Source organism: Psammomys obesus, unplaced genomic scaffold (genome assembly GCF_907164565.1).
Source record: "Psammomys obesus unplaced genomic scaffold, mPsaObe1.curated_primary_1811, whole genome shotgun sequence".
Lineage (NCBI taxonomy): Eukaryota > Metazoa > Chordata > Mammalia > Rodentia > Muridae > Psammomys > Psammomys obesus.
The window spans coordinates 3,176,379-3,197,810 of NW_026596158.1; the positions used below are offsets into that span (position 1 = coordinate 3,176,379).

General features: G+C 57.0%; 2 protein-coding genes across 4 annotated transcripts in view; both read right to left on the minus strand.

Moving 5' to 3' along the window:
• Window positions 1-708: 708 nt before the first annotated feature.
• Hpn (hepsin) lies at window positions 709-18,030 on the minus strand. 2 transcript variants are annotated; one of them, XM_055594959.1, is made up of 14 exons: window positions 17,862-18,030; window positions 17,417-17,486; window positions 13,838-13,897; window positions 11,664-11,765; window positions 11,535-11,576; window positions 5,164-5,293; window positions 4,966-5,088; window positions 4,815-4,855; window positions 4,424-4,589; window positions 4,133-4,323; window positions 1,798-1,893; window positions 1,512-1,654; window positions 1,227-1,391; window positions 709-1,034 (listed from the first exon to the last, which is right to left on the minus strand). In XM_055594959.1, the coding sequence occupies exons 2-14, from the start codon at window positions 17,430-17,432 to the stop codon at window positions 996-998; spliced, it is 1,314 nt and encodes a 437-aa protein (XP_055450934.1). In that variant the 5' UTR covers window positions 17,433-17,486; window positions 17,862-18,030; the 3' UTR covers window positions 709-995. The 2 variants fall into 2 exon arrangements, with proteins under 2 accessions (XP_055450934.1, XP_055450935.1); XM_055594960.1 differs by lacking the exons at window positions 11,664-11,765; window positions 13,838-13,897; window positions 17,417-17,486; window positions 17,862-18,030 and adding an exon at window positions 5,772-5,947 and having other exon boundaries at window positions 709-1,391; window positions 11,535-11,582.
• Window positions 18,031-19,229: 1,199 nt separating this feature from the next.
• The window catches only part of Scn1b (sodium voltage-gated channel beta subunit 1), a 9,280-nt gene continuing 7,077 nt past the window's right edge, over window positions 19,230-21,432 (minus strand). For both annotated transcript variants that reach the window (XM_055594962.1, XM_055594963.1), the window contains exons 4-6: window positions 20,412-20,553; window positions 19,938-20,009; window positions 19,230-19,841 (exon numbers count right to left, since the gene is read on the minus strand). In XM_055594962.1, coding sequence (XP_055450937.1) covers window positions 19,943-20,009; window positions 20,412-20,553 — 209 coding nt within the window. In that variant the 3' untranslated portion in view covers window positions 19,230-19,841; window positions 19,938-19,942. The remainder of the gene's footprint in view (window positions 19,842-19,937; window positions 20,010-20,411; window positions 20,554-21,432) is intronic.

Below are 21,432 nucleotides of genomic sequence, written 5' to 3' on the forward strand. Positions count from 1 at the left end.
AAAAATAAATTTAGAATTTGTAAAGATACTGAGAAACAGCCTCAGTTGAGCGTTTTCTCCTCCTGCTGGGGGAGGGGGAAGGGAGAAGGGAGAGGAGGGAACGCCTTTCATCCTGTTCAGAAAGAGCCTTAAGTTCTCAAGCACCGGGGCGGGGCGGCAGCGCCCCCTGGTGGTGGCCGCCCGCTGTCACCGAGCTCTGCAGACGCAGGGCAAGCTGCGTCCTGGACCCTGCGCCCCAAAGCAGGAAGGGGTGGGGTACCGGCGGGGCGGGTGCTTGTCACCCCGCCCTCTCCGTCCCACAAGGTCTTCTGATGCCCACAAGCTGATGGGTTCATAGTGCCTTGACCGCTGATGTCCACAGCTCAGATGCGGTTCCTGGAGCCCCGGGCCCCGTCCTCGGGCACCACCTCAGGTCCAAGGTAACCCGACAAGATCACATGACCCCATTCTGACCACCGAGAGGTGGGCCTCCTTGGGTGCTCATCCACCCACCACGTGGCACCATGAACCCACTCCACAGCACCTAGAGATGGGGCGGCCCACTATGTAGCCCAGGCTAGCCTCTTAACTGGTGACGAGCCTCCAGTTACAGCAGTGAGCTTAAGTGTTTTCTCAAATGGGTAGGAACTGGGCAATCACAGCCGGTCCCTGGTGTGTGCAAGGCCTTCAGCCCTCTCGTCCACGCACGTCTGTAAACTCAGAGACCCCTTAATCAAAACCGCCTTTATTATTTAAAGGGCACCCCCACAAGGGGTGCCTGGAAAGCAGCCCGCGGAGGACAGAGTCATATTTACACGGGGTGGGAGGGTGAGGCCGAGAGGCCCCAGGACTGAGTGGGCCGGCCACTGTGGAAGAGAAGTCCTTGGACCTGTGGACTGGATCCGAGAAGTTCCATGCGAGGCCCAGGGTGGGGCCTACCGTGCGGGGCTGCAGCCATCAGACCAAACTCGGGCTCTGGGGGCCTGCGCGGCGCAGCCCAGCAAGAGGAGGCGGGCTCAGGGCTGAGTCACCATGCCGCTGGCTTCGGAGTGAGTCTAGGGAGAGAGCCAGGGGCTTCCAAGGCCTTGGCCACCTCTCCCATCGCTCGGTAGCTAATCCCCTCCCCACCGAAGCCTCAGAAACCCACCTGTCCTCCTTAGTGCCCTCTGGTAGGTCCAAACACAGGTCTCCCCCACATTTTTACCATTCTCACCGCCCCAGGCAGCCCCCGACCTCTGCCTGCTCACCTTGATGGCCTGGAAAATCCACTCCCGGAAGTCAATGACTCTGGTGTACACTCCCGGCTTCTGGGCCAAGGCACAGCCTGTGCCCCAGCTGACAATGCCGCAGACACGCCACCTGGACGTCCCGGATATGCTGTCCTCACACACGAAGGGGCCGCCGCTGTCACCCTGTGTGCGTGGGGGGGGGATGGGACACCTGGCTGAAGGCCGCCATAGCTGGGGAGCCCCGTTCCCACTACCCCGGCTCCTCTATAGCGCTGGACCCGGGGGCTGCCCCCCGTCCCTCACCTGGCACGCGTCGATGCCGCCCTCGGGATAGCCAGCACAGAACATCTTGGCTTTGATCTGGTTGCCGTAGAAGTCAGGGCTGTTGCAGACCTCGTTGCTTATGATGGGGACCCGGGCCTCCTGGAGCACCACAGCCTGCTGGCCTGAGGGGATGGGGGGATGGTGGCCAGAACCGGCCCTCCCCTCCGGGCTCCCCACCGCATGGCCTTGGGGTCCCTTTGACGTTCACCTGGCCTCCCCTCCCCCCCCCCCCAGAGCGGCCTCAGGCTGACCCACTTGGACTCACCATAGTACTGTGTGTTACCCCAGCCGGTCACCGTACAGACCTTGCCGTCCACCAGGGCCTGTCCCGCCGCGGGGAGACACACCGGCTGAATGTACTCTGCGAGAGACAACACGCCAGCTTGGTCCGGTCCCCCGAGCTGGAGCTATCCGGCCCCCCCCCCAGCCTATCACTACCAAGATGGAACCTTCTCAGCCCCCATTGGCGCTACTTCCTCCAATCTTTCCCTTTCATCCCCAGTCATCCCAGGGAGCTGGGGTCGACTTTGCCTCAGGAGGGACGAGAGGCCAAGTCACCTGTCCAAGGTTTCCTAGAGGCCAAGGGCGTGATCAGAATTAGAACCCAAGTTGGCTTAATTCCCCAAGTTTGGGCTCTTACCCAAAAGCCCAGAGGCCAGAGGTGGGAAACAGGAAAGCAAACCCTTGACTTCCAGCTGTCAGAAAACTGCACTAATGAACACACAGGCCCCCACCGAGGTGGTGGGGTGTCCTTGCGTGGCGCACAACCCTGGCAAACAGTCCTGGCAAGCCCTCACGGTTGTGATGCTAACTGGGACTCCCCGAGCCTCGGCGTCTCGATGCAAAATGCAGACAGTGATCATGCCCCAAGCTGGGGTGACGGCTCGGCGCTGGAGTGCTCGCCCAAGGGTGCACAAGGTCCCAAGGTCGATCCCCAGCGCCTGCAAGAAAACGACGCCCGCACGCAAAATAACTCCCCTGCGGAAACCACGGTGAGGAGTGGATGCGGCCTTGAAAGCAGGAAGCGGCTGGAAGACTGAGGACAAACAGCCATAGAGCGGTGATCCTGGGAGGCCGTGGTGGGTGAAGCCAGTCCAGACGTGCCACACACCGAGGCCGGGGAGTCACTTAGCAACAGGCAGACACTCGGAGAAGAGTGTCCTCGGATGGTTCAGTCATTGAGCGCAGATCCTAAGAGCGGCCTTCGTGTGAATCAAGGCGCTGACGTCATGAGGCCAGCTTGTCTGACAGGACCTCGGTGTGGGTCAGACAGTCGCTCTGCCTTTGGCCAGAATGATCCTCGCAGCCGTAATCGGGCTCAGCGCACGCTGTCCCTGTTCCTGTTCCTATTGTTCATGGAGTTCTTTATCTTGGGTCTCTGAACGCAGCCCAGGCTGGCCCCGGACTCTTTCTGCCTCAGCCTCCCTGAGTGCTTTGACGACAAACGTCGTCCCCTGGCTCTCCACACCTTTTGTGAAGATGAGTCATTTCTTTTCGTTTTGTGTGCGTCGATTGGTGTTCTGACTGCATGTATGTCCGTGTGAGGGGGTTGGGTCCCCTGGAACTGGAGTTACAGACAGTTGTGAGCTGCCGTGTGGGTGCTGCAAAATTGAACCTAAGTCCCCTGGGAGAGCAGCCGGCGACCCTAACCGCTGAGCCGTCTCTCCAGCCCCCCGCCCCCAATCTTTACTTTTGATGTTTATTTTTATTCACATACGTGTGCACCCACGCACTCGAGTGCCTGTGGAGTTCAGGAAAGGGTGTTGGGTTCCACGGAGCTGGAATCAGAGGCAGTTGTGGACGGCTGGATTTGGGTGCTAGGAACTGAACTGAACGAGGGCCCTCTGTAAGATGAGCACGCGCCGTGGCTGAGACGTTTTCCCGCCCCTCTCCATACGTCCTCACCCTGCGTGATGTTTGGAGGGGGACGGCCTTCCGGAGGTTCCTTACTGCAGACTCGCGCAACTGTAACCTAGAAGTCCTACAGTTTTCCACGTTCAAGCGTATGCACGAGTCGTTGACTTTGGCATATTCCCGGGTTGGCACAACCGTTACCACGTGCCACTGTGGAACATTTTGTCTCCCCAAAAGGAAACTCCGATTCTTTAGGTATTTGCAACATCTCCACCCCTAACTTCGCGCCTACCTGAGGGGGCTATTCATTTATTTATTTAGAGTATCTTGTATAGCATAGGCTAGCCTCAAAGCCACTATGTGCCCAAGGCTAGCCTTGAACTCGATTCCCCTGCCGCCTCCTCCTCCTGAGTGCTGGTATGTCAGGCTTCATGCTCAGGTTACTACGACCAAATGGTTTTTCTTAAGAGCACTTGAGCGTTGGTTTTTCGAGTGACCATCTGAATCCCTTCTCTCTCGTGAGGAAAGGAACCACACAGTGACTGAGTCCCTTAGGAAGGTCCAGGTGGCTGCTTATGAGAGCCAAGCTACCTACCGTTCATGGCGAATGCCCAGTTTGTGCTGCCTCAAAATGGGTCTGATGTCTCCATGGAAACCTGGAGATGGAGCTACCCTATTTCACCGGCCCCTTCTCTGCCTCCCGAGTGTCTGGGGTCCTCAAGCTGAGGCTAGGCCTCCGGACTCACCTGTCAGAGGCAGGTGGCTGGAGAGGCGGACCAGGGCGATGTCGTTGCTGTTTTCCTCGCTGCTCGGGTCTCGGAAGGGAAGGTAGCCCCCATGGTAGATCACGGCCTGGACCCCCAGCTGCATGCCGTGGGGTGAGGTCCGGGCTACAGCTCCGGCAAACACCCTCCATCGAGACACGACCCTATTCCGCCTGCCGGGGACAGAAGGGACAAGTCTCGGGGCCTGGCCAGGCAGCCCTCCCTCCCGCCCTGGCCTAGGCGGCCCTGCTGGGGGGTGGGGGGGGCACTCACTCTGGAAAGCAGTGTGCAGCTGTCAGCACCCAGTCCCCGGAGAGCAGGGATCCCCCACAGAGGTGGGTGCCGTCATAGCGCAGGCTGACCTGCCACGGCCACCGCCCCAGGCTGCTGTCCTGGCCCCCCACAATGCGGTCCACCGGGAGCTTCCTGCGGCCACAGTCTGTGAGGAGGTGACAAGCGGGGTTTGGAATGGGAGGGAGCTGGGTTCCAGGTCATCTAGCCTAAGCCCCTGGGATGGGAGGAGACGCAGCCGTGCTTGTGGGAACAAGGCTGCCCTCAACCTTGGGGACATGACGTGTGGGGATCCTGGGCAGCTTGTGGGGGACACACTCCACCCTGGGGCCCCAGTCCCGGATCTAGAGAAGGTCTAAGGCCCTGTTCTCACCTTGGCAGATGGCGGTCACGAATCGGCCTCTAGGGCAGTCGCTATGAGAAACCACAGGACAGGGGTGGTGACGGAGAGACAAACCAGGGGACCAGTTAGGACGGTATTTGGAGGCCAGGGCTCCAGTGCCCCCCGCAGCCGCCCAGCTCACCACACAGAGATGACATCCAGCAACCTCTGAGCCAGAGGCAGGCCGCCCTCGTCCACGCAGAAGAAGCCTGATGTGCCGTTGGCGCCGGCGGTCCGCACATCCAGCTCGGAGTGCGCCAGGGCCCTGCGAGGGGGCCCGGGTCAGCCACCTCGCGCCCAGTGCCCATTCCCCTCCCTCCCCCGGGGGCCGCCCCAGTACCTGAGGAAGCCCATCTCCTCGCAGCCGAGCCCGGCCACCCTGGCGTTGGAGCGTGAGGAGCACAGCAGCCTCCAGGTCCCCTCTGTCTTGTCGAACACTGCAAGCCGCGAGTCCCCGGGGCTGACCTGCACTGCAGGGCGACAGATGGAGCCGGGCCTGGGTCCCACAGCCGGCCACCGGCTCCCCCACCGCCCGAAGCCCCGAGGGCTCTGGTCCTGCACCCAGCTGTGGCAACGCAGCCAGTACTAGCTGGGACTGCATAGGGGATGTTCCTAGAGAAATTATCTGACTCGGGGAGAAAGCGGGTGGGTGGGCGAGCCTGGGAAGGCTGGATGAACACTGTGGATGAATGAGTCCAGAGATCCTCTCTGGGTGCAGCCAGGCTTGGGGAACCACCAGGAGGGGTCGGAAACCCTTGGCTAATTCAGCAGGTTACCGAGACATTTAGATAAGCATTCCGAGGAGAAAAGAAAGATTAGAGGGGGCTTGGCAGGAGCGGGAACCCTGAAAGACGAATGTAATTCTAGCACTAAGAAGGCGGAAGGATCATGAGGCCACCCTGAACCACCTATTTAAACAAGGAGAGCCAGCTGTGGTGGTACAGGCACCTGGAATTTGTTGAAGGAGGATCATGAGTTTGGAGCTAGCCTGGGCTACACATTTTAGGAGGTTGCAGTGGTGCACGCCTTTAATCCCAGCACTCGGCAGGCAGATCTCTGTGAGTTCGAGGCCAGCCTGGTCTACACAGCAGGTTCCAGGACAGCCAAGGCTATGTAGAGAGACCCTGTCTCAAACAAACAAAAAATAATAATTATAAAATAAATAAAAGAGGAGGAGGGGAGGAAGAGGAGAACTCAGGATCTTCTATCAACAAAGCAAAATCTGGGAGATAAAATCAGACAGTGACTTCAGACTCCAGGGCCGCCTCAGCTAGGCAGGATGGCTTCCACTTATCACCCCAGCATTTGGGAGGCCAATGCAGGGAAAGTGCCATGAATCCGTGGCCAGGATGGGCTACAGCTCTAATTCCAGGCCAGCCAGGGTTACAGAATGAGACCATGTTTTAAAAAAAAAAAAAAAAATCAAAACAAAAGTCATCCAGACAAACCGGCAAGACTCAGGCATGAAAACACCTGTTATCCCAGCCCTCAGTAGGCTGAGGCAGGAGGATAAGTTTGAGGCCAATCGGGGCTACATTATGCCTCAGGACAGAATGAAGGATGGAATAGAGGAAGAGAGAAAGGGGGAGGGAGGGAGCCAGAATGCAGGACTGGGCTACATCAGAAGGCTAGCTCACAGCAATGGTAATGTCTGAACATGGCTGGGGCAGTCTCTGTGGCTGGCCTGTGCTTTCTGGCCCTCCATCCGTCCCCCCATAAGGTCAGCAAAGCTCCACTCACACCCGAGTCAGGGCAAGACCCTCAGAGACATTTCTTTGTATTTACCAAATACTTTGTACATGCTGGCTACTATTTTAGGCTCTGGACAAATCACACAAAATTTCTTCTCGTATGGAGTGCAGAGCCCAGGAGGGGAGATGGATAACGAGCAAGACAAAGAATGGAAACGTGTCCCACGTCGCTGCGGAAAGGGCCACGGAGAGAGGCGAGGGCGACAGGAGGAGTGGGGGGCTGGTGCATGGGGGTGGAGCGGCACTCTGATGTCAGTGGGCATGCAAGGACAGCTCTGCTGAGAAGGCGCTGCGTGAGCAGCGAGGAGAAAGAGGCGAAGGAGGTGGGAACGATGCTGAGATCTGAGCGGGGACCGAGAAGTAGGCCAGAGGAGCTAAAGAACAGACAGTGTAGATCTGAGGGCTGAGGCGGGGAGCTGGGTGAGGAGCAGCCAGGGGCCAGAGAGAAGCTGGCCGAGTTCGCTTGCAGCTGGACCAACATGCAGCCAGGCTGGGGCTCAAAGCTGGGCACAGGGAACAGGGGTGCATGAGTTCCTTCTGGCTGCTAGTGGGGGCAGACTGTAGGGCAGGAACTGGAGCCCAGACTATGACCTCAACGTGGCAGGGACAGCGGCAAGGCTAGCAGGTGACAGCACAGTGAACATAGCTGGATTCTGGCAATATTTTGAATTTTTTTTTTCTGGGAATATTTTCTAGGCAGCGATGTAGGCCCAGAGGCACAGGCCTGTCTCTTCACCTACTTAGTAAACTTTGGCTAGTGGATCAAAAATCCAAGGCTATGGAGTGAGTTCAAGGCCAGCCTAAGTAACTTAGAGAAAAGGGACTCAAAGTAAAAAGTAAAAAAAAAGCGCTAGTGTCATTCTTGCTCAGCAGGAGAGCATCTGCCTAGAATCCCCCAGTGAGGAGCTGGAGGCAGGGGGGCTCAGTGTTAGAACCCCTGCCTAGAATCACCCAGTGAGGGGCTGGGGTGTGGCTCAAGGGCAGAGCCCCTGCTTAGAATCCCCCAGTGAGGGGTATAGATGGCTCAGGGGTAGAGCGCCCCTGCCTAGAATCCCCCAGTGAGGGGTATAGATGGCTCAGTGGTAGAGCCCCTGCCTAGAATCTCCCACTGAGGGGCTGGGGAAATAGCCCAGTGGTAGGGTGGCCTGCCTGCATGCATGAAGCCTTTGGTCCATTCCCTAACACCAATCAATCAATCAATCGATCAATCCATGGAATGTACATCTCACAGATGGCGCACTAAACATCAAAGGTTGTACTTGTTCATTGCAGACCACTAACCACCAGCCAACCAGGATTTGAACTCAAAGTGCCCGCCGGCTTCCGATTTCTCTGCCTCATGCTGGGGTCTCTGAGGGATTCTTTCTTTCTCTGCCCAGCACACACTCATCCAAACCAAAAGCTAGCATGCTGTAAATGTGGCCTCCGGCTCTGCGGTCCATCAAGTACCGCCTGGCACCTCCTGCCTAGCGGTGCCCACCATCCCCTGAACTCCCAGGATCAAGGCAAGAACAGCAACTCAGAGTCAGCAGCCAGCACCCCCAACTGCTCAAGAGATTTCCGACACATTGGGCGTCTCCGGAGGGGGAAGTACTGTTTTTATGGATGTGCGCCGGAAAGAGACGGGCAACACCACGTGCTTTCTTTTTCGCCTGTTTCTGGGTGTAAGGAGACCAGGTCTCCCTTGGCAGCCCAGCCAGGCCTGGTGTTTGTGAGCCTCTTGCTTCAGCCTTCGGCGTGGCCCACGTGGTTTGAAAGTCACAGTCTGCGCTGGGTTTGTCACCTTGAAAGCCTGCCTTCTGGTGTGCCGTACATCACCAGGTGATGCTCGGCGAACCGTCGGATCTATTCAGAGGTGTGACCATCCCAGAACAGCCTGAAGTGGGGATACAGTCAAGCTTGTGTTTTCTTGTCTGCACTATCACACCTCAGGGTTCCGGAAGGCGCTACTGACAGGGCGCAGGCACTGGCGGGAGCTCCGTCTGAGCCGGAGGTCCGTGTTACGACCGACCTTGCCTAGTTGGTCTAAAGTTTGTCTCTGTGCTTCTTTTCTTTTTCTTCCTGGGTTTCCGAGACAGGGTCCTTCTAAATGGCCCGGGCTAGCCTCGAACTTTCAGTCTTTTCGCCTCAGCTTCTCACATGCTCGGATTACAAGTTTCCCAGCTCTATCTCTTCTTAAGCGAGACCTCTTGAGCACCTACTATGTGCCACAGATGACCTGATCTGTGAACAAAGCATCTTGGCCTTCCTGAGGCCAACATTAACAGTCAATGTGAAGGGTCCATTGGGACAGCTGGGAGGCTGTGGGTGGGAGGTTTTGAGCTTTAGGAAGGCCTTGCTCAAGGAGGGAGGCACAGATCCCTTTCTGTACGATTTGGCTGAGAGCTCAGCCTTGCATGGATAAACCGGACAACCAATTCCTCTTTTCCCACTTGGCTCTGCTCACCCCATATCCCAGGTGAGGAAGAAGGCCCTCTCAGAGGGTCGCAGCTCAGAAAGGACAGAAAGGCACCCCAGTTCCGGGGGTGGGGGGGGACTGTTGAATCCCGTCTTGTCAAAAGGACAGTGGAGTGTCCTTTTGGGTAGGGAGGCCGGCTGTGATCCCAGCTACTTGGGAAGCTAAGACAAGAAGAATTTAGGTTTAAGGATAGTTCAAGAACAGCCTGGTCAACTTAGCAAAAATTCTGTCTCGAAAAGAAAATTAAAAAAAAAAGGGGGGGGGCTGGAGTGTAGCTTAGTAGAGTAGTTGGCCAGAATCCCCCAGTTAGGAGCTAGAGGCAGGGTGGCTCCGTGTTAGAGGCCCTGCGTAGAATCCCCCAGTGAAGGATTGGACTGTGGCTCAGTGATAGAGCCCTTGCCTAGAATCCCCCAGTGAGGGGCTGGGGTGTGGCTCAGTGGTAGAGCCCCTGCCTAGAATCCCCCAGTGAGGGGCTGGGGTGTGGCTCAGTGGTAGAGCCCCTGCTAAGCAGTTAAGCATGTGTAAGACCTCCAGTACTACAAAGGAGGAGAAGGTAAAGATGAAGGTGAAGGTGATAATGACACTAGAGGGATAGGGACTTTAGGAAGCAGGGAGCAAGGGGAAGCCCTGAGATTGGAGTCCAGAGAGATAGATTTGCAAGCCAAGGTGAACTGTCCGTCAGACAGGGGACCATGTCCTAAGAGTCTTTAGGGTTGGGATTCCATCCCGGCACCGTGTGGATCAGCAGGGCCTGCTGATCTCCTTGCTCAGTCGTTTACTGACCCATGGTCCTCAGCGAGTTGGTCTACTTCACAGAGCCTCCGTCCTCTCCCTCCCACCCCATATGCAAAACAGCGGGATGACAAGAGCCTTAGACTTCAGCCAGGCCTGGGGTGTTAGCTTGCACTACCAATGCTGAGCAGCAGGCACACGGGACTACCGCCTGAGAGCCGGGCTGCTGTGACCCGAGGAAGAGTCAAGAGTCTCACTGCGTAGCCCAGGCTATCCTCCATCTCAGACCCTTCCGGTCTCCTGAGCATGGGAAGGCATATGCTACCGTGCTGACCCTCGGCCCGTCTGCGCCTCCACTCTGCATGAAAACGGGCTGTTGTAGGACTCCACGGGCCAATACCGTCGAGTCCCGGGGCTGGTCCCTAGCCAGAGGTCGGTGTTTCTAAGTTCAGTCTGAATGACTGAGTCCAGCGCCAACTGTTCAGACCCGGAATCTCGTTTCTTCGAAAAAGCATGCTCCGCCCAGCCATCGCCACCCCCTTCCGCCCCCCTGGGTCACGGGGTTGCAGGTTGGAGGTGGCCTTGGGAAAGCCTCATCCCTTCACGCCGCGTGTGATTTCTGCCTGTGTTCCTGTGGCTGCTGCTTCCGTGTACTGCGAACATGCCTCCCGCAGTCTGAGAGCAGTTCCTGGCTCCATCGTTCCGGGCCACCTGCTCCGTGGTCTTCCGTCTCATGGATGTATGAAGGACAGGCAGAAGCTGCTGGGTCCTCACAGCCAGGAGTCGACTCAACTCATCCTGCTTCTCTGGAATGTGTCTTGACCACACGTGTAGCCATCACAATTTATAGCACGCCGGGAGCTCTGCGGTCCAGGGCACACTGTCATGTCGTCAAGCCTCAGTTTCCCCATGTGTCACAGAGGAGAAGAATAGCCCCACATTCAAAAGGGTTTTAAAGCTGTGTGTGTAAGAGCAAATAAGCTAAAACACGTCATTCCTTCCTTAAGTCCTGCCTACCTTGGGTTTGAGACAGGATCTCGCACTGCCTGGAGGCTCACCAGTTAGGCTAGGCTAACTGAGGGAAACCAGCGGCCTCCCGTCTCTGCCTCCCCAGGGCTGGGATTTCACGTGTGCTCCATCATGCTCTGCTTTTTCACATGGGTTCTGGGACGTGAACTCGAGTCCTCAAGCACCTGGCTGACTGAGCCATCTCCCCACCTCCAATTTCAGGGTGTTTTTTTGTTTGTTTGTTTGTTTGTTTAGTTTTTAATGGCGTCTTCAGATGGGTGTGGTGAGGCACTGCTCATAATCCCAGGACTTGAAAGATGGAGGAGGGATGATCAGGAGGTCCAGGATTCTCCATAGTAAGTCTGAGGCCAGCCTGGGTTGCAGGAGCCCTTGTCTCAAAAATAAAACTAAAAACAAAATTGTTTCTAACTGCGTAAGCTACCTACTGGTGAGTTGTCTAGGGGCTGGATAAAAGCTAGCAGGGTGGGGCTGTGTTGCTTGCAAGGGAGTCCCCCGAGTCCCTTAGACTAAAGCCTATGACTTAGGCACAGTGCTTCGTGCCTGTAATCCCATCACTGGGAAGCTGAGGCAGGAGATTGCCACAAATCTGAGGCCAGCCTGGGTGAGCTCTAAGCCAGCCTGAGCTACAGACAGTATTCTGGTTCAAACAGCCTGAGAGGCACCGAATACAAACACGGCTATCAGTCCCAAGGACACTCTGAGTTCTCCGCCGCGGGTGTCCCCGGGCCCTGCTGTACTCACCTGGGTACAGCGGCTCCTGGTCACTCCGCAAAAGGATGGTCACTGTGGAGAAAAGGGAGGTGAGGGCAGGCAGCTTGCTGCCCTCAGGGGAGGGGAGGCCTCAGGATCTGGGGAGGGAGATGCTCTCACCAATGGCCCAGGAGGCGGCCCCAATGCCCGTCAGGAGAAGCAGGGTCCCCACAGTGAGAGCTGCCACCTTGGGTCCAGAGCAGCACGGTGTAGTCCGGCCACCTGCAACAGACACCAAGCTGGGGCCACTGCCAGGCTTGTCCTCAGCCAGCAGGGCTTGGGCACTGGGCCAGTACCCTGCCAGGGAATGCAGGGTCCCTTATCAGGCTGGGGCCTGTGGTACTTCAACTGCCAGGGCTGGGCAGTTGGCAAGGCTGTCCCTCTCCTGTCGCGTGGACAGCCAGGTGTCCGGCTCCCCAAGGGTTCCAGCTGGAAAGAGGGGTCTGGCTGGGACTGTGGCCACCTCCCTGCCCCCTCCCTGGTGCTGGCGGTTACTCCGCTCCAATGACAAGGCAAAGCACTCTGGACTTTCCCTGCTGTGCGTCCTGCCAGCCTGTCCCCAGACTCTCTCTCTCCCTTGCTAACTTTTCCAGAAGTTCTGACAACTTTGAGGTGTCTGTGACCTCTGACCTTTACCCTCTTGGTAAGCTTAAAGCCAGATGTCTTTGTCACGAGACCCGGCTCCAAGATCAAATTTGTCCCTGGGAGATTGAGAACCCAAGTTTTACTTAGCTGAACTCATTTTGGTTTTTTTCTTTCTTTCTTTCTTTCTTTCTTTCCTTCCTTCCTTCCTTCCTTCTTTCTTTCTTTCTTTCTTCCTTCCTTCCTTCCTTCTTTCCTTTCTTTCTTTCTTTCTTTCTTTCTTTCCTTCCTTCCTTCCTTCCTTCCTTCCTTCTTTCTTTCTTTCTCTTTCTTTCTTCCTTCCTTCTTTTCTTTCTTTCTTTCTTTCTTTCTTTCTCTTTCTTTCTTCCTTCCTTCCTTCCTTCCTTCTTTCCTTTCTTTCTTTCTTTCTTTCTTTCTTTCTTTCTTTCTTTCTTTCTTTCTTTCTTCCTGTGGCTTTTTGGGTTGCTTTGTATTATGATGGTGTCTTGCTCTGTAGCAATGCTGTCATCTAATTCATCATGCAGTCCAGGCTGGCCTCAAACTAGTGACAGCCTTCCTGCCCTGCCTCCCTAGTGCTGGGATGATGGCCACGTGCCATCATACCTGCTTTTGTTGTTGTTTTTAACTCATTTATTTATTATCTACACAGTCTTCTGTACCGCACGAGTGCCTACAGGCCAGAAGGGGGCACCAGGTCTCACTATAGATGGTTGTGAGCCACCGATGTGGGTGCTGGGAATCAAACTTCGGTCCTCTGGAAGAGCAGCCTTTGCTCTTAACCCCTGAGCCATCTCTCCAGCCCTGGTTTTGGCTTTTCTAAGACAGGGTTTCTCTGTGTACCTTTGGCTGTCCTGAAACTTGCTCTATAGACCAGGCTGGCCTCGAACTCAGATATTCACCTGCCTTGGCCTCCTGAGTGCTGGGATTAAAGATGTGTGTCACCACCTCCTGGCCTATGTTTTGTTTTGGTTTAGTTTTTGGGTTTTGTTTTTGTTTTTGTTTTTTGAGACAGAGTTTCTCTGTGTAGCCTTGGCTTCCCTGGACTCCCTTCAACTCACAGAGATCCTCCTGCCTCTGCCTCCCCGAGTGCTGGGATTACAGGTGTGTGCCACCACGCCTGGACTATGTTTCTTGTTTGTTTTTTGTTTTTTTACAGACAGGGTTTCTCCATGAAACTCAGGCTGGCCTCAAACTTGTGCCCCCCCCCCCCCCCCGCTCTGCCTCCTGAGTGCTGGGATGACACACATGTCCCAACACGCCTGGCAACCTCACTTGGAAATGGTGGCCTTGAGAAGATGGCTCAGTGAGTGAGAGCGTTTGCAGGGCAAGCATCGGGACCAGAGCTGGGACCCGGCACCCTCGTAAATTACCCGGTGTGGTGCTGGGCACCTGGAAACCCAGCGCTGTTGGGGTGAGCAGAGACATGAGGGTCCCCGGGGCTTGCTGGCCACCAGCCCAGCTGCAAGCTCAGGGAGACCCCATTTCAAGGGATATGACAGTAACAGAGCTCTCAATGCCCTCCTCGGCGCCCTCCCCAACACGGGCACAGGTGCCCGCACCCACATACACACACACACACACACACATGCACGCACACACACACGAACATATACTCATCCACATGTGTGCCCGTGTGCATTCGCACACAGCAAATAAATAAAGGAAAGGAAAAAGCAAGCTAGCGTCCTTACCCTTTCCCGGCTGAGGTCTTGGACATGTGGAACCACCTCTTCGAGCCCCGGGTTCCCCATCTGTTGAACAAGCATGCACCTAGCGCTCACTTTTTAAATGGCTTTAAAGTTCTTTAAATACACATCATAGCCAAGCCCTCCCACCCCCACCCCGGCCAAATACCTCCCACCAAACACCTAGCATTTAGACTCTATCTTTCTCCCACATCACGGTACCCTTTCCCCCATGGCTCTGAGAGATGGAGCCAGCACATCTCCAGTGACTCAGCCTGCAGTCACCTCCTAAACCCTGGGCACACTGAGACCCAGGCCCAAAGTATTTCCCCAAGAAACCAAACCACCTCTTGCTGTGCCATCGTGCCTGACATACATCAGGTCCTTAGTAAATGTCTCTAAGCTGTTATCGCTGTGTGATCATGGGCAGCCGTCACTGCCTCTCTGAGCCTCAGTGTATCGGTATGATAAAACTCTACTCCAATCGGTCTGTTAAGCAAGGTAGGGTTGGGCATCAAGTGGGGCTTCTGAGAGGAGAGGGGTAGACTCCCCAGGAAGAGATTGTCTAAGACCTGCAAACAGGGCTAACGGGGCACAGGCTAAGACGAGCATGCAAGACTGCTAGACAAGACAGCTCATGCCTAGCCTTCTAGGCAAGGGGAACGAGCTGGGGGAAGGCCGTGGGAGGCATGGCTAGGAGGCCCAGCAGCCTAGAGAGGAGGACTTCTGCCCCGGAGTAACAGGGATCCTGGAGCCTGAAGCAACTGCTAAGAAAGCCTTCTGCTGACCCCAGCCTCTGCAAAGTACTCTCAAGGCTGCAAGAGCACCAGCTCTCACACCCATGTCCCTGGTGGCATGGCTACTGGCCACAGTACCAGACCAGCACTGGGAAGAGAGCAGGGAGTGGCGCAGGATCTTGCCAGGGCAGTTCCTGGTTAGTGATTTAAGACAATGGTGTCACTTACAGAGGAAAGTAGCTCAATAGTGTGAGGATTGGGCATGCCTGTCCTCCCAGCACTGACCACCACGCTGGGTGCTGGGGCTCCTGCAGCCTCTACACACCTTCCCTTTACATCTACCACATCCCTTGCTGGTCACTGTGTCTCCAAGCCTGCTGCTGCTCCTCCTCCTCCTCCTCCTCCTCCTCCTCCTCCTCCTCCTCCTCCTCTTCCTCCTCCACCTCCTCCTCCTCTTCCTCCTCCACTTCCTCCTCCTCCTCCGCTTCTTCTTCCTCCTCCCCCTCTTCCTCCTCTCCCCACAGCAGTCCTGTCTCAGCCCCTCATCCCCAGGCCCTCCTCCTTTCCTCACAGCAGTCCTGTCTCAGCCCCTCAGCCCCAGGCCCTCTTCTCTCCTCCTCATAAACCCTCATCCCACAACCTCCTTTTAACTCCTGATCACTTCCTTCCTGCTCCAGCTTGCCAGCTCTGAGCCCTGCATTCATTGTACATGCTTGGTTCCGAATTGGCTCATCTCCCTGGTGGTCCCTCTACACAGAAACCTGGGAAATGTAAGTGGGAAGTCCAAACTGTCCCTTCTCTATCCATAACATTCCCCTGGGCCTCCCTGATGCTCTGGACCCAGCATTTCCAGCATGATTTGTAGAGAGCAGAGTCACGAATATATGTCTCTTCAAATTCTCAGACATTGGCCATTATCAGACACCTAAAACAATTTCCACAGAATGTCCCAACCATAGAACTCACAGAGTGCTGACTAGGAGCCTGTCATCCCAGCTTTCAGGAGGCTGAGGCAGAAGGATTGTTCAATTTGAGGCCAGCCTGAGCTGCATAGTGAGACTAAGTGTCAAAACAAAACAAACAAACAAACAAAAAACTAAGGACATGGCTCAGTGGTGGAGCCCCTGCCTAGAATCCCCTAGTGAGGGGCTGGTGGTGTGGCTCCGTGGTAGAGCCCCTGACTAGAATCCCCCAGTGAGGGGCTGGGGTGTGGCTCAGTGGTAGAGCCCCTGCCTAGAATCCCCCAGTGAGGGATGGGGTGTGGCTCAGTGGTAGAGCTCTTTCCTAGCATGTATGGGGGCTTGGTTTTGATCCTTGATCCTCAGGGGTAAAGAGAAAAAGAGCTAGAGCAATCCCCAGCACTAAGCAGACCCCACTATACCAAGGATTCTCCCCAGGTTGGTCAGCCACAGACACTATCTCCAGCAAACAACTGCCCTGAGCACCATGCCCCACCTTCCTGCCTGGCATGCCCCCCTTCCTCCCTGATCATCCTTTGACTTGCAACTCACACATCACTCCTAAACCCCCAGCTCCAGCATATCCATGCTGGGGGCCCAGAGCACACATCCACTGTCTTCGTGGTCCCACAAACCCCAGCAGCTGCCACTGCAAAGGCTCATGGGATAGCACAACACCCATTCACTGTCCTTTGCCTCCCTTCAACCCGTGCCACAGCTAACGAGGATGGAGGCGTTATCACCAACCCTTCGCTTTTCCAGTGCTGCCCTCCCTGAGCACAGAGAGCTGCCCGGGGGCTCAGGGAACACACTCTGTGTCTTCCTTGCAGCCAGCCATCCAGGCTCTCTCTCCTTTCCCTCCCTCGTAGTCCCTAGCTCTGATGCCTCTTTGTCAATCATCTCCAGGAAAAGAAACGGTCCCAAAGGGGTCAGATTCCGTCCTTTGCCTGATCACGTTGTCCAAAGCCATCCCACCACAGTTCCCATCTCCATTTTACAGAGGAAACAGACACCCGGAGAGGATATGGCCTGTCCAAGGCCACACAGCTAGAAAGTGCCCAGGACTGAACTCAGCTAGCCTGGCTCCAGGAGGACAGTCAAGAATGGGGCTGGGGAAGGTGGGGGAGGGGAACTACCCCCCTTCTCCAGTTGGTCCCCAAGTACAGATAAAGGAGAGAGCGAGGCTGGCCTCCAGTGTGAGCGTCTCAGTCAACGCTGGAGTTCTCTGTCTCTCCCGTCTATCCATCCAGATCAAGTCCAAAGTTCCCCTTCTGCTCTTTTGCCCACAAAGCCAGGAGGTAGAAGGAACAGGCCTGGAACCGTGGGGTTCTCGGGTCTTTGGTTCCTGGGGCCCCACAGTGACCGACCTCCGTCAGAACACCTCTGGGACACAGCACGTATCTCACGCCCCAAAGTCCCAAGCCGCTGCCTGTGTGTCCCGTGATCCTAACAACCTCACGGAGGGAACATTAGTTTCCGTCCATACTTGACTGCAGGGAAAGGTGGGACTGAAGCCCAGAGATGCGATGCTACCTGCCCAAGATCACACAGCAAAAGGCAGCAGAAGCGGCCTGGCCAAGATGGCACCAGCAGCAGCCCCCACCTCAGCCCCCTGAAGAGGACATGTCGTTCATTAGTTGAGAAATCCGTGGGACATGAGGGGAAACTGAGGCAAGGCACTGGGAAGGTCATGTGGGGTGGCGGGGAGGCACAGCCACACAGAAGGGTCAGTTAATAGTTAATCAGATGGACGAGGACTTTGGGGGGCATCGGTCTTGAGTCTGACATGAAGGACCCCAAGACAGGGGGCTGGGTACCGGCTGGGAGACAGAGCAGAAGAGGGGTGCCAGATAGGGCCAAAGCTGGGGGTCGGGGACAGGGGGACTCACCCTCCTTCTTCGCCATGTCAGGGACTCTTGTTAATGATTCCCAGGTTGACCTGTTGGGCTGGGGCGGAACCTAGAGACAGGAACAAGGAGGTACGGCCAGGGGGAGCCTGTCCTGGCTCTGTCCGGGCGCCCCCAGTCCCAGCCTCTCATCCAGGGAGCAGCTGGCCCTGGGCTGGAGCCAGAGCATGCAAACGGCGGTGGTCGGGCCGGGGTCAGCGGTGGCAAGGCATGACCAACCACCAGGGGGACACCTGGAGTGGCAAGGCAGAGCCCGGAGGGCCGAGGTTGAACTTCCAGCGGACTCGAGGGTTTTGAGGGAAGTCTGGGATTTCTGAGCTAGTAGGCAAAGCAGGCTGGAGTAGCCTGGGGTTTCTCGGATCCCCTGGGCGGACTTGTGGGCGTCAGACTGGTGGAGGGACAAGGGACTCCGAATTCTGTGCCTTACCCTGGGGTTCGCCGGAGATGGTGCAGATTTGGGGTTAGTCTCCGGGCCTGGGTAGGGGCATGGTGTCCCCACAGCGGCGGGCAGCCCGGGAGGCAAGGATGGCAGCAGCGGCCAGCGGCGTGGGGCCTGCCGAGCCTGCGGCCTCACCTGAGGAGGAGGGGGCTGAGTGGGAGGCGGGGACGGGGCGGGGAAGGGCGGACCCCAGGACTGGCTGCCACAGAGGCCACCTGGCCGATGGGGCGGGGCCTGCAGGGGTTGGGCCAGGCAGGTTCAGCCACCAGCCTGGCCTCCCACCACCCTCGGGACTCAGGTGTGTGTCCTGTGACGACCTGGGGGTGCTCAGAGGCCCGAAGGCTGGGATTCCAAACTGGAGGAATGTGCCGGAGAGTTCTGTCTGCCCCAGGTCCACCATGCTTGTGGCCATGTGGTCCTCCATTCGCATTTTCTTCCAGTCCCCTGCCCTCCTCTGATCCAGTGCATGCCACCATAGGCCTCTAGCCCTTCCTGTCCCTAGCGTGGTCCAGCCCCTCCCCCAACCACTTCCCTACAAGTCACGGGGGTGGTTTGTTTTGGCAGCCGCTGTGCTGCCTGCCCAGTGACCTCTGGAGCCCGGGAAAGTCCTGATAGGGGGATGGGGGGCTTGGCCCTGAAAACGCAACACTGGTTGCCCAGGCCCAGGCCCAAGCCAAGTGGCCGGAAGTGGCTAGCCACAAGTGCATCCGGTCCCACCAGCAGGCAAGGGCCATGTGCGTCAGACCCCAGACCCTGAGCCAGATGAATACCAGACAGCCGGGAGGCCATCTATATACCTGCCTGTGGCCTGGCTGGCATCTGAATCACAACAGCTGTCCTCACACAGCAGGCCACCTGCTTGTCCTCTCTGCCTGTTCCCATACCTCATCCGGGCATAGATTTGAAGCCTCTCTCAGGCAGGGCCACCTTGGTTCTGCCTGGCCCATGGGCCTGATTGGTCTCCTTCTCGCTCCTGTCTCTGCCCTTATCTCTCTGCTTCTGGTCTCCGTCCTTCTTGCTGTCTCAATGTACTGCCCTCTCCTCTCCAGAACTTTTTTGCTCCCAGTTCTCAGCACAGCAAGCCCCACAAGACCCTAACGCCCAGCTGTCTGTCCCTGTGAGTCCCGAAACCACCTTCTGGATTGCTGTCCTTTACTCTTGCCCCCTGAAATAATGACTCCCAGCGTCACAGCTGGGACACTCTAAGCCACTTCGTCAGCTCTGGGTGGTACTCTTGAAAGTACCCATCAGATGCCCTGACGCTTGCCGGGAAGGAGGGTTCCCATAAGACACCATGAGGCCCTGGGATTGGAGTTGTGGGGGCACAGAGGTCACTGCTGATGAGAGAATAGAGACTCGAGTCCAAGAATCTTTATTTCATGAACAAAACTACTTCTGTAAAGACAGGAGGCCGAAGAGGCCCTTCCCAAGAGACCACAATTGAAGGCTGGTGAGAGAGGGCGGACGGGCCAGGGCTAGGAGGTGTCACAGGGAGGGAACCCCAGGTCCAGCCGGAGGAAGCGGAGGGGAGATGAGGCCCAGAACCCCCTGCCCACTGCTGTCCCTGTCCTGGCCCCTCTTGACCTTACAAGCAGGGGTGGGGCCGGCTGGCCTGGCAGTGCGTGTGGGAAGTGGTCTATGTGCAAATCAGCAAAAAGAAGGGGCGGGGCCTGCCCCCTCACCTCACCGCCCCCCTCCCCCAAACAGGCAGCAAAAGCAGGGTGGGGCGGCCATATTGCTTCACCCATCATGCATGGCGGTGGGAGGGTGGGTGGGAGGCGGTGGGTGAGGTGGGATCAGTCCCTGCCTTCTTCCACCCTGGTGGCTCCTCTGCAGGACTGTGAGGCTAGGGAGATGGATGGGCCGATCCCCACTGCCGGGGCAGGGTACCCACCAGGGGCTGATCCCCACTGCAGGGCGGGAGGGTACCCGTAAGGGCTGGCTCTTCCTTGAGGCAGAGCCCAGGGCCTGCAGGGTAAGGAGAAGTGGATGCTTAGAGAGAGACACAGTCCCTGAACCCTCCCCACTGACGATGCCCAAACTGGCCCACTCCGGCATCCTTACCAGCGCTATTCAGCCACCTGGACTCCTGTACAGTTCTCTTTGCTCTCGGAGGTAATGGCCAGGTATTCCGAGCTGTACAGGGGCAAGGCAAGGCAGACAGTGACCCCAGGGCCCAACCCTGAGGCTGGAGAGGACCGTGGGCTAGGCTGGGCCTCCCCTGAGTCTGAATGGGCAGCCTCTCTAACTACAGGGCACCTCTGTGACATTCAGGAAGCTGTGTGGGCACACTTCCTACAAGCTGTAACTCTGCCACCGGAAGGCTTGGGTTGGAATCCCGGGTTTGCTACCTGGCAGCAGCTGCCGCCCTCCAGTTCTCCAGGTTTCCGTTTTTTGTTTTGTTTTTTGTTTTTGTTTTGTTTTGGTTTTGGTTTTCCTCATCTGCAGGCAACTGCTTACTCTATCGGCCCCTGACGCATGCTCCGAGCACCGGCTGGCACCTGGGCGGCCTCGGCCCTCCTCCCCGGCCCCACTCACGCGTTCTCTTGCGCAGCGGCTTCCGTGGCAGCAGCAATCTTCTTGTAGCAGTACACCATCTCTGCCACAAGCCATATGGTCAACACCACAATAAGCACATACATCATGATCTCGGACACGATGGACGCCATGTCTCTGTTGGCTGCAGGGGCCGGGCAGGGTTTGAGGAGGAGGCGGCAGAGGCTCAAGAAGACAGAACAGTGCCTCCCCCATCCCCCCACCACCCCTGTGTGGAATGCTTGCTGTGTGAGCTCAGGCAGGCTGTTCAACCTCTCTGAGCTTTTCTAGAGGTGTTACAGTTGCTGACGGTGACAAGGTGCCGGGATGGGCCTACCGTCAACCTGCCTCCCTGGCGGCGTCTGCGGCCTTCAGGAGGTCTGCGAACCGTGCAGACCGGAAGCCTCGGGTTCAGAATCTCACCTCGGCCAGCTGTGTGGCCTTGAGAAAAATGCCTGCCCCCGACTTTCGGTGGGTGTTCTTGCTTTTCGCTGTGGGAGTGGGAAAGGCTACGGAGGAAGGGCTACGGGGGGGGGGGGGGGGGGGGGAGTCGCCGCTCTGTCAGATGAGGAGGGAAACACTCAGAGCCGCCGGACAGAAGCAGCGGAAGAGCACGGAGTGTGGCGGCTGGCGTGGCTCGGCGCGGACTGTTTTCGGGAAAGCGTCCATGCTTTCCGCAGCGCTGGCCTACCTCTCCAGCTTCCTTTCATGGGGCCTAAATTTAAACTGTAAAGGGAGCAGGTCCAGCCAGGGGACTGGAAAGGAATGGCACCTTGGCACTGGTCCTCAGCCGGATTTGGCAGGTGTCCACCCTGCGTCCCTGGCCCCCTTGGTAGCCAGGATCTCATTCCCCCCCGCCCCACCCCTGCTGGCCCATAAGTCCTTCCTCTCTGTGAGCCTTGTGCTATCCACCCTACCTGGATGGTGCTGCCGCTTCTGAGTGGGAGGGAGGAAGGGCAGGGTGCTCCCCCATTCATTCATTCATTCATTCATTCATTCATTCATTCATTCATTCATTCATTCA

What these genes read in the sequence shown, in the direction of transcription:
- Hpn (XM_055594959.1), bottom strand. An exon ending in AAGACCTCAGCCGGGAAAGG is followed by an intron (nt 11,766 to 13,837) that starts GTAAGGACGCTA and finishes TGTCTGTTGCAG; the next exon opens with GTGGCCGGACTACACCGTGC. An exon ending in GGCCGCCTCCTGGGCCATTG is followed by an intron (nt 11,577 to 11,663) that starts GTGAGAGCATCT and finishes TTTTCTCCACAG; the next exon opens with TGACCATCCTTTTGCGGAGT.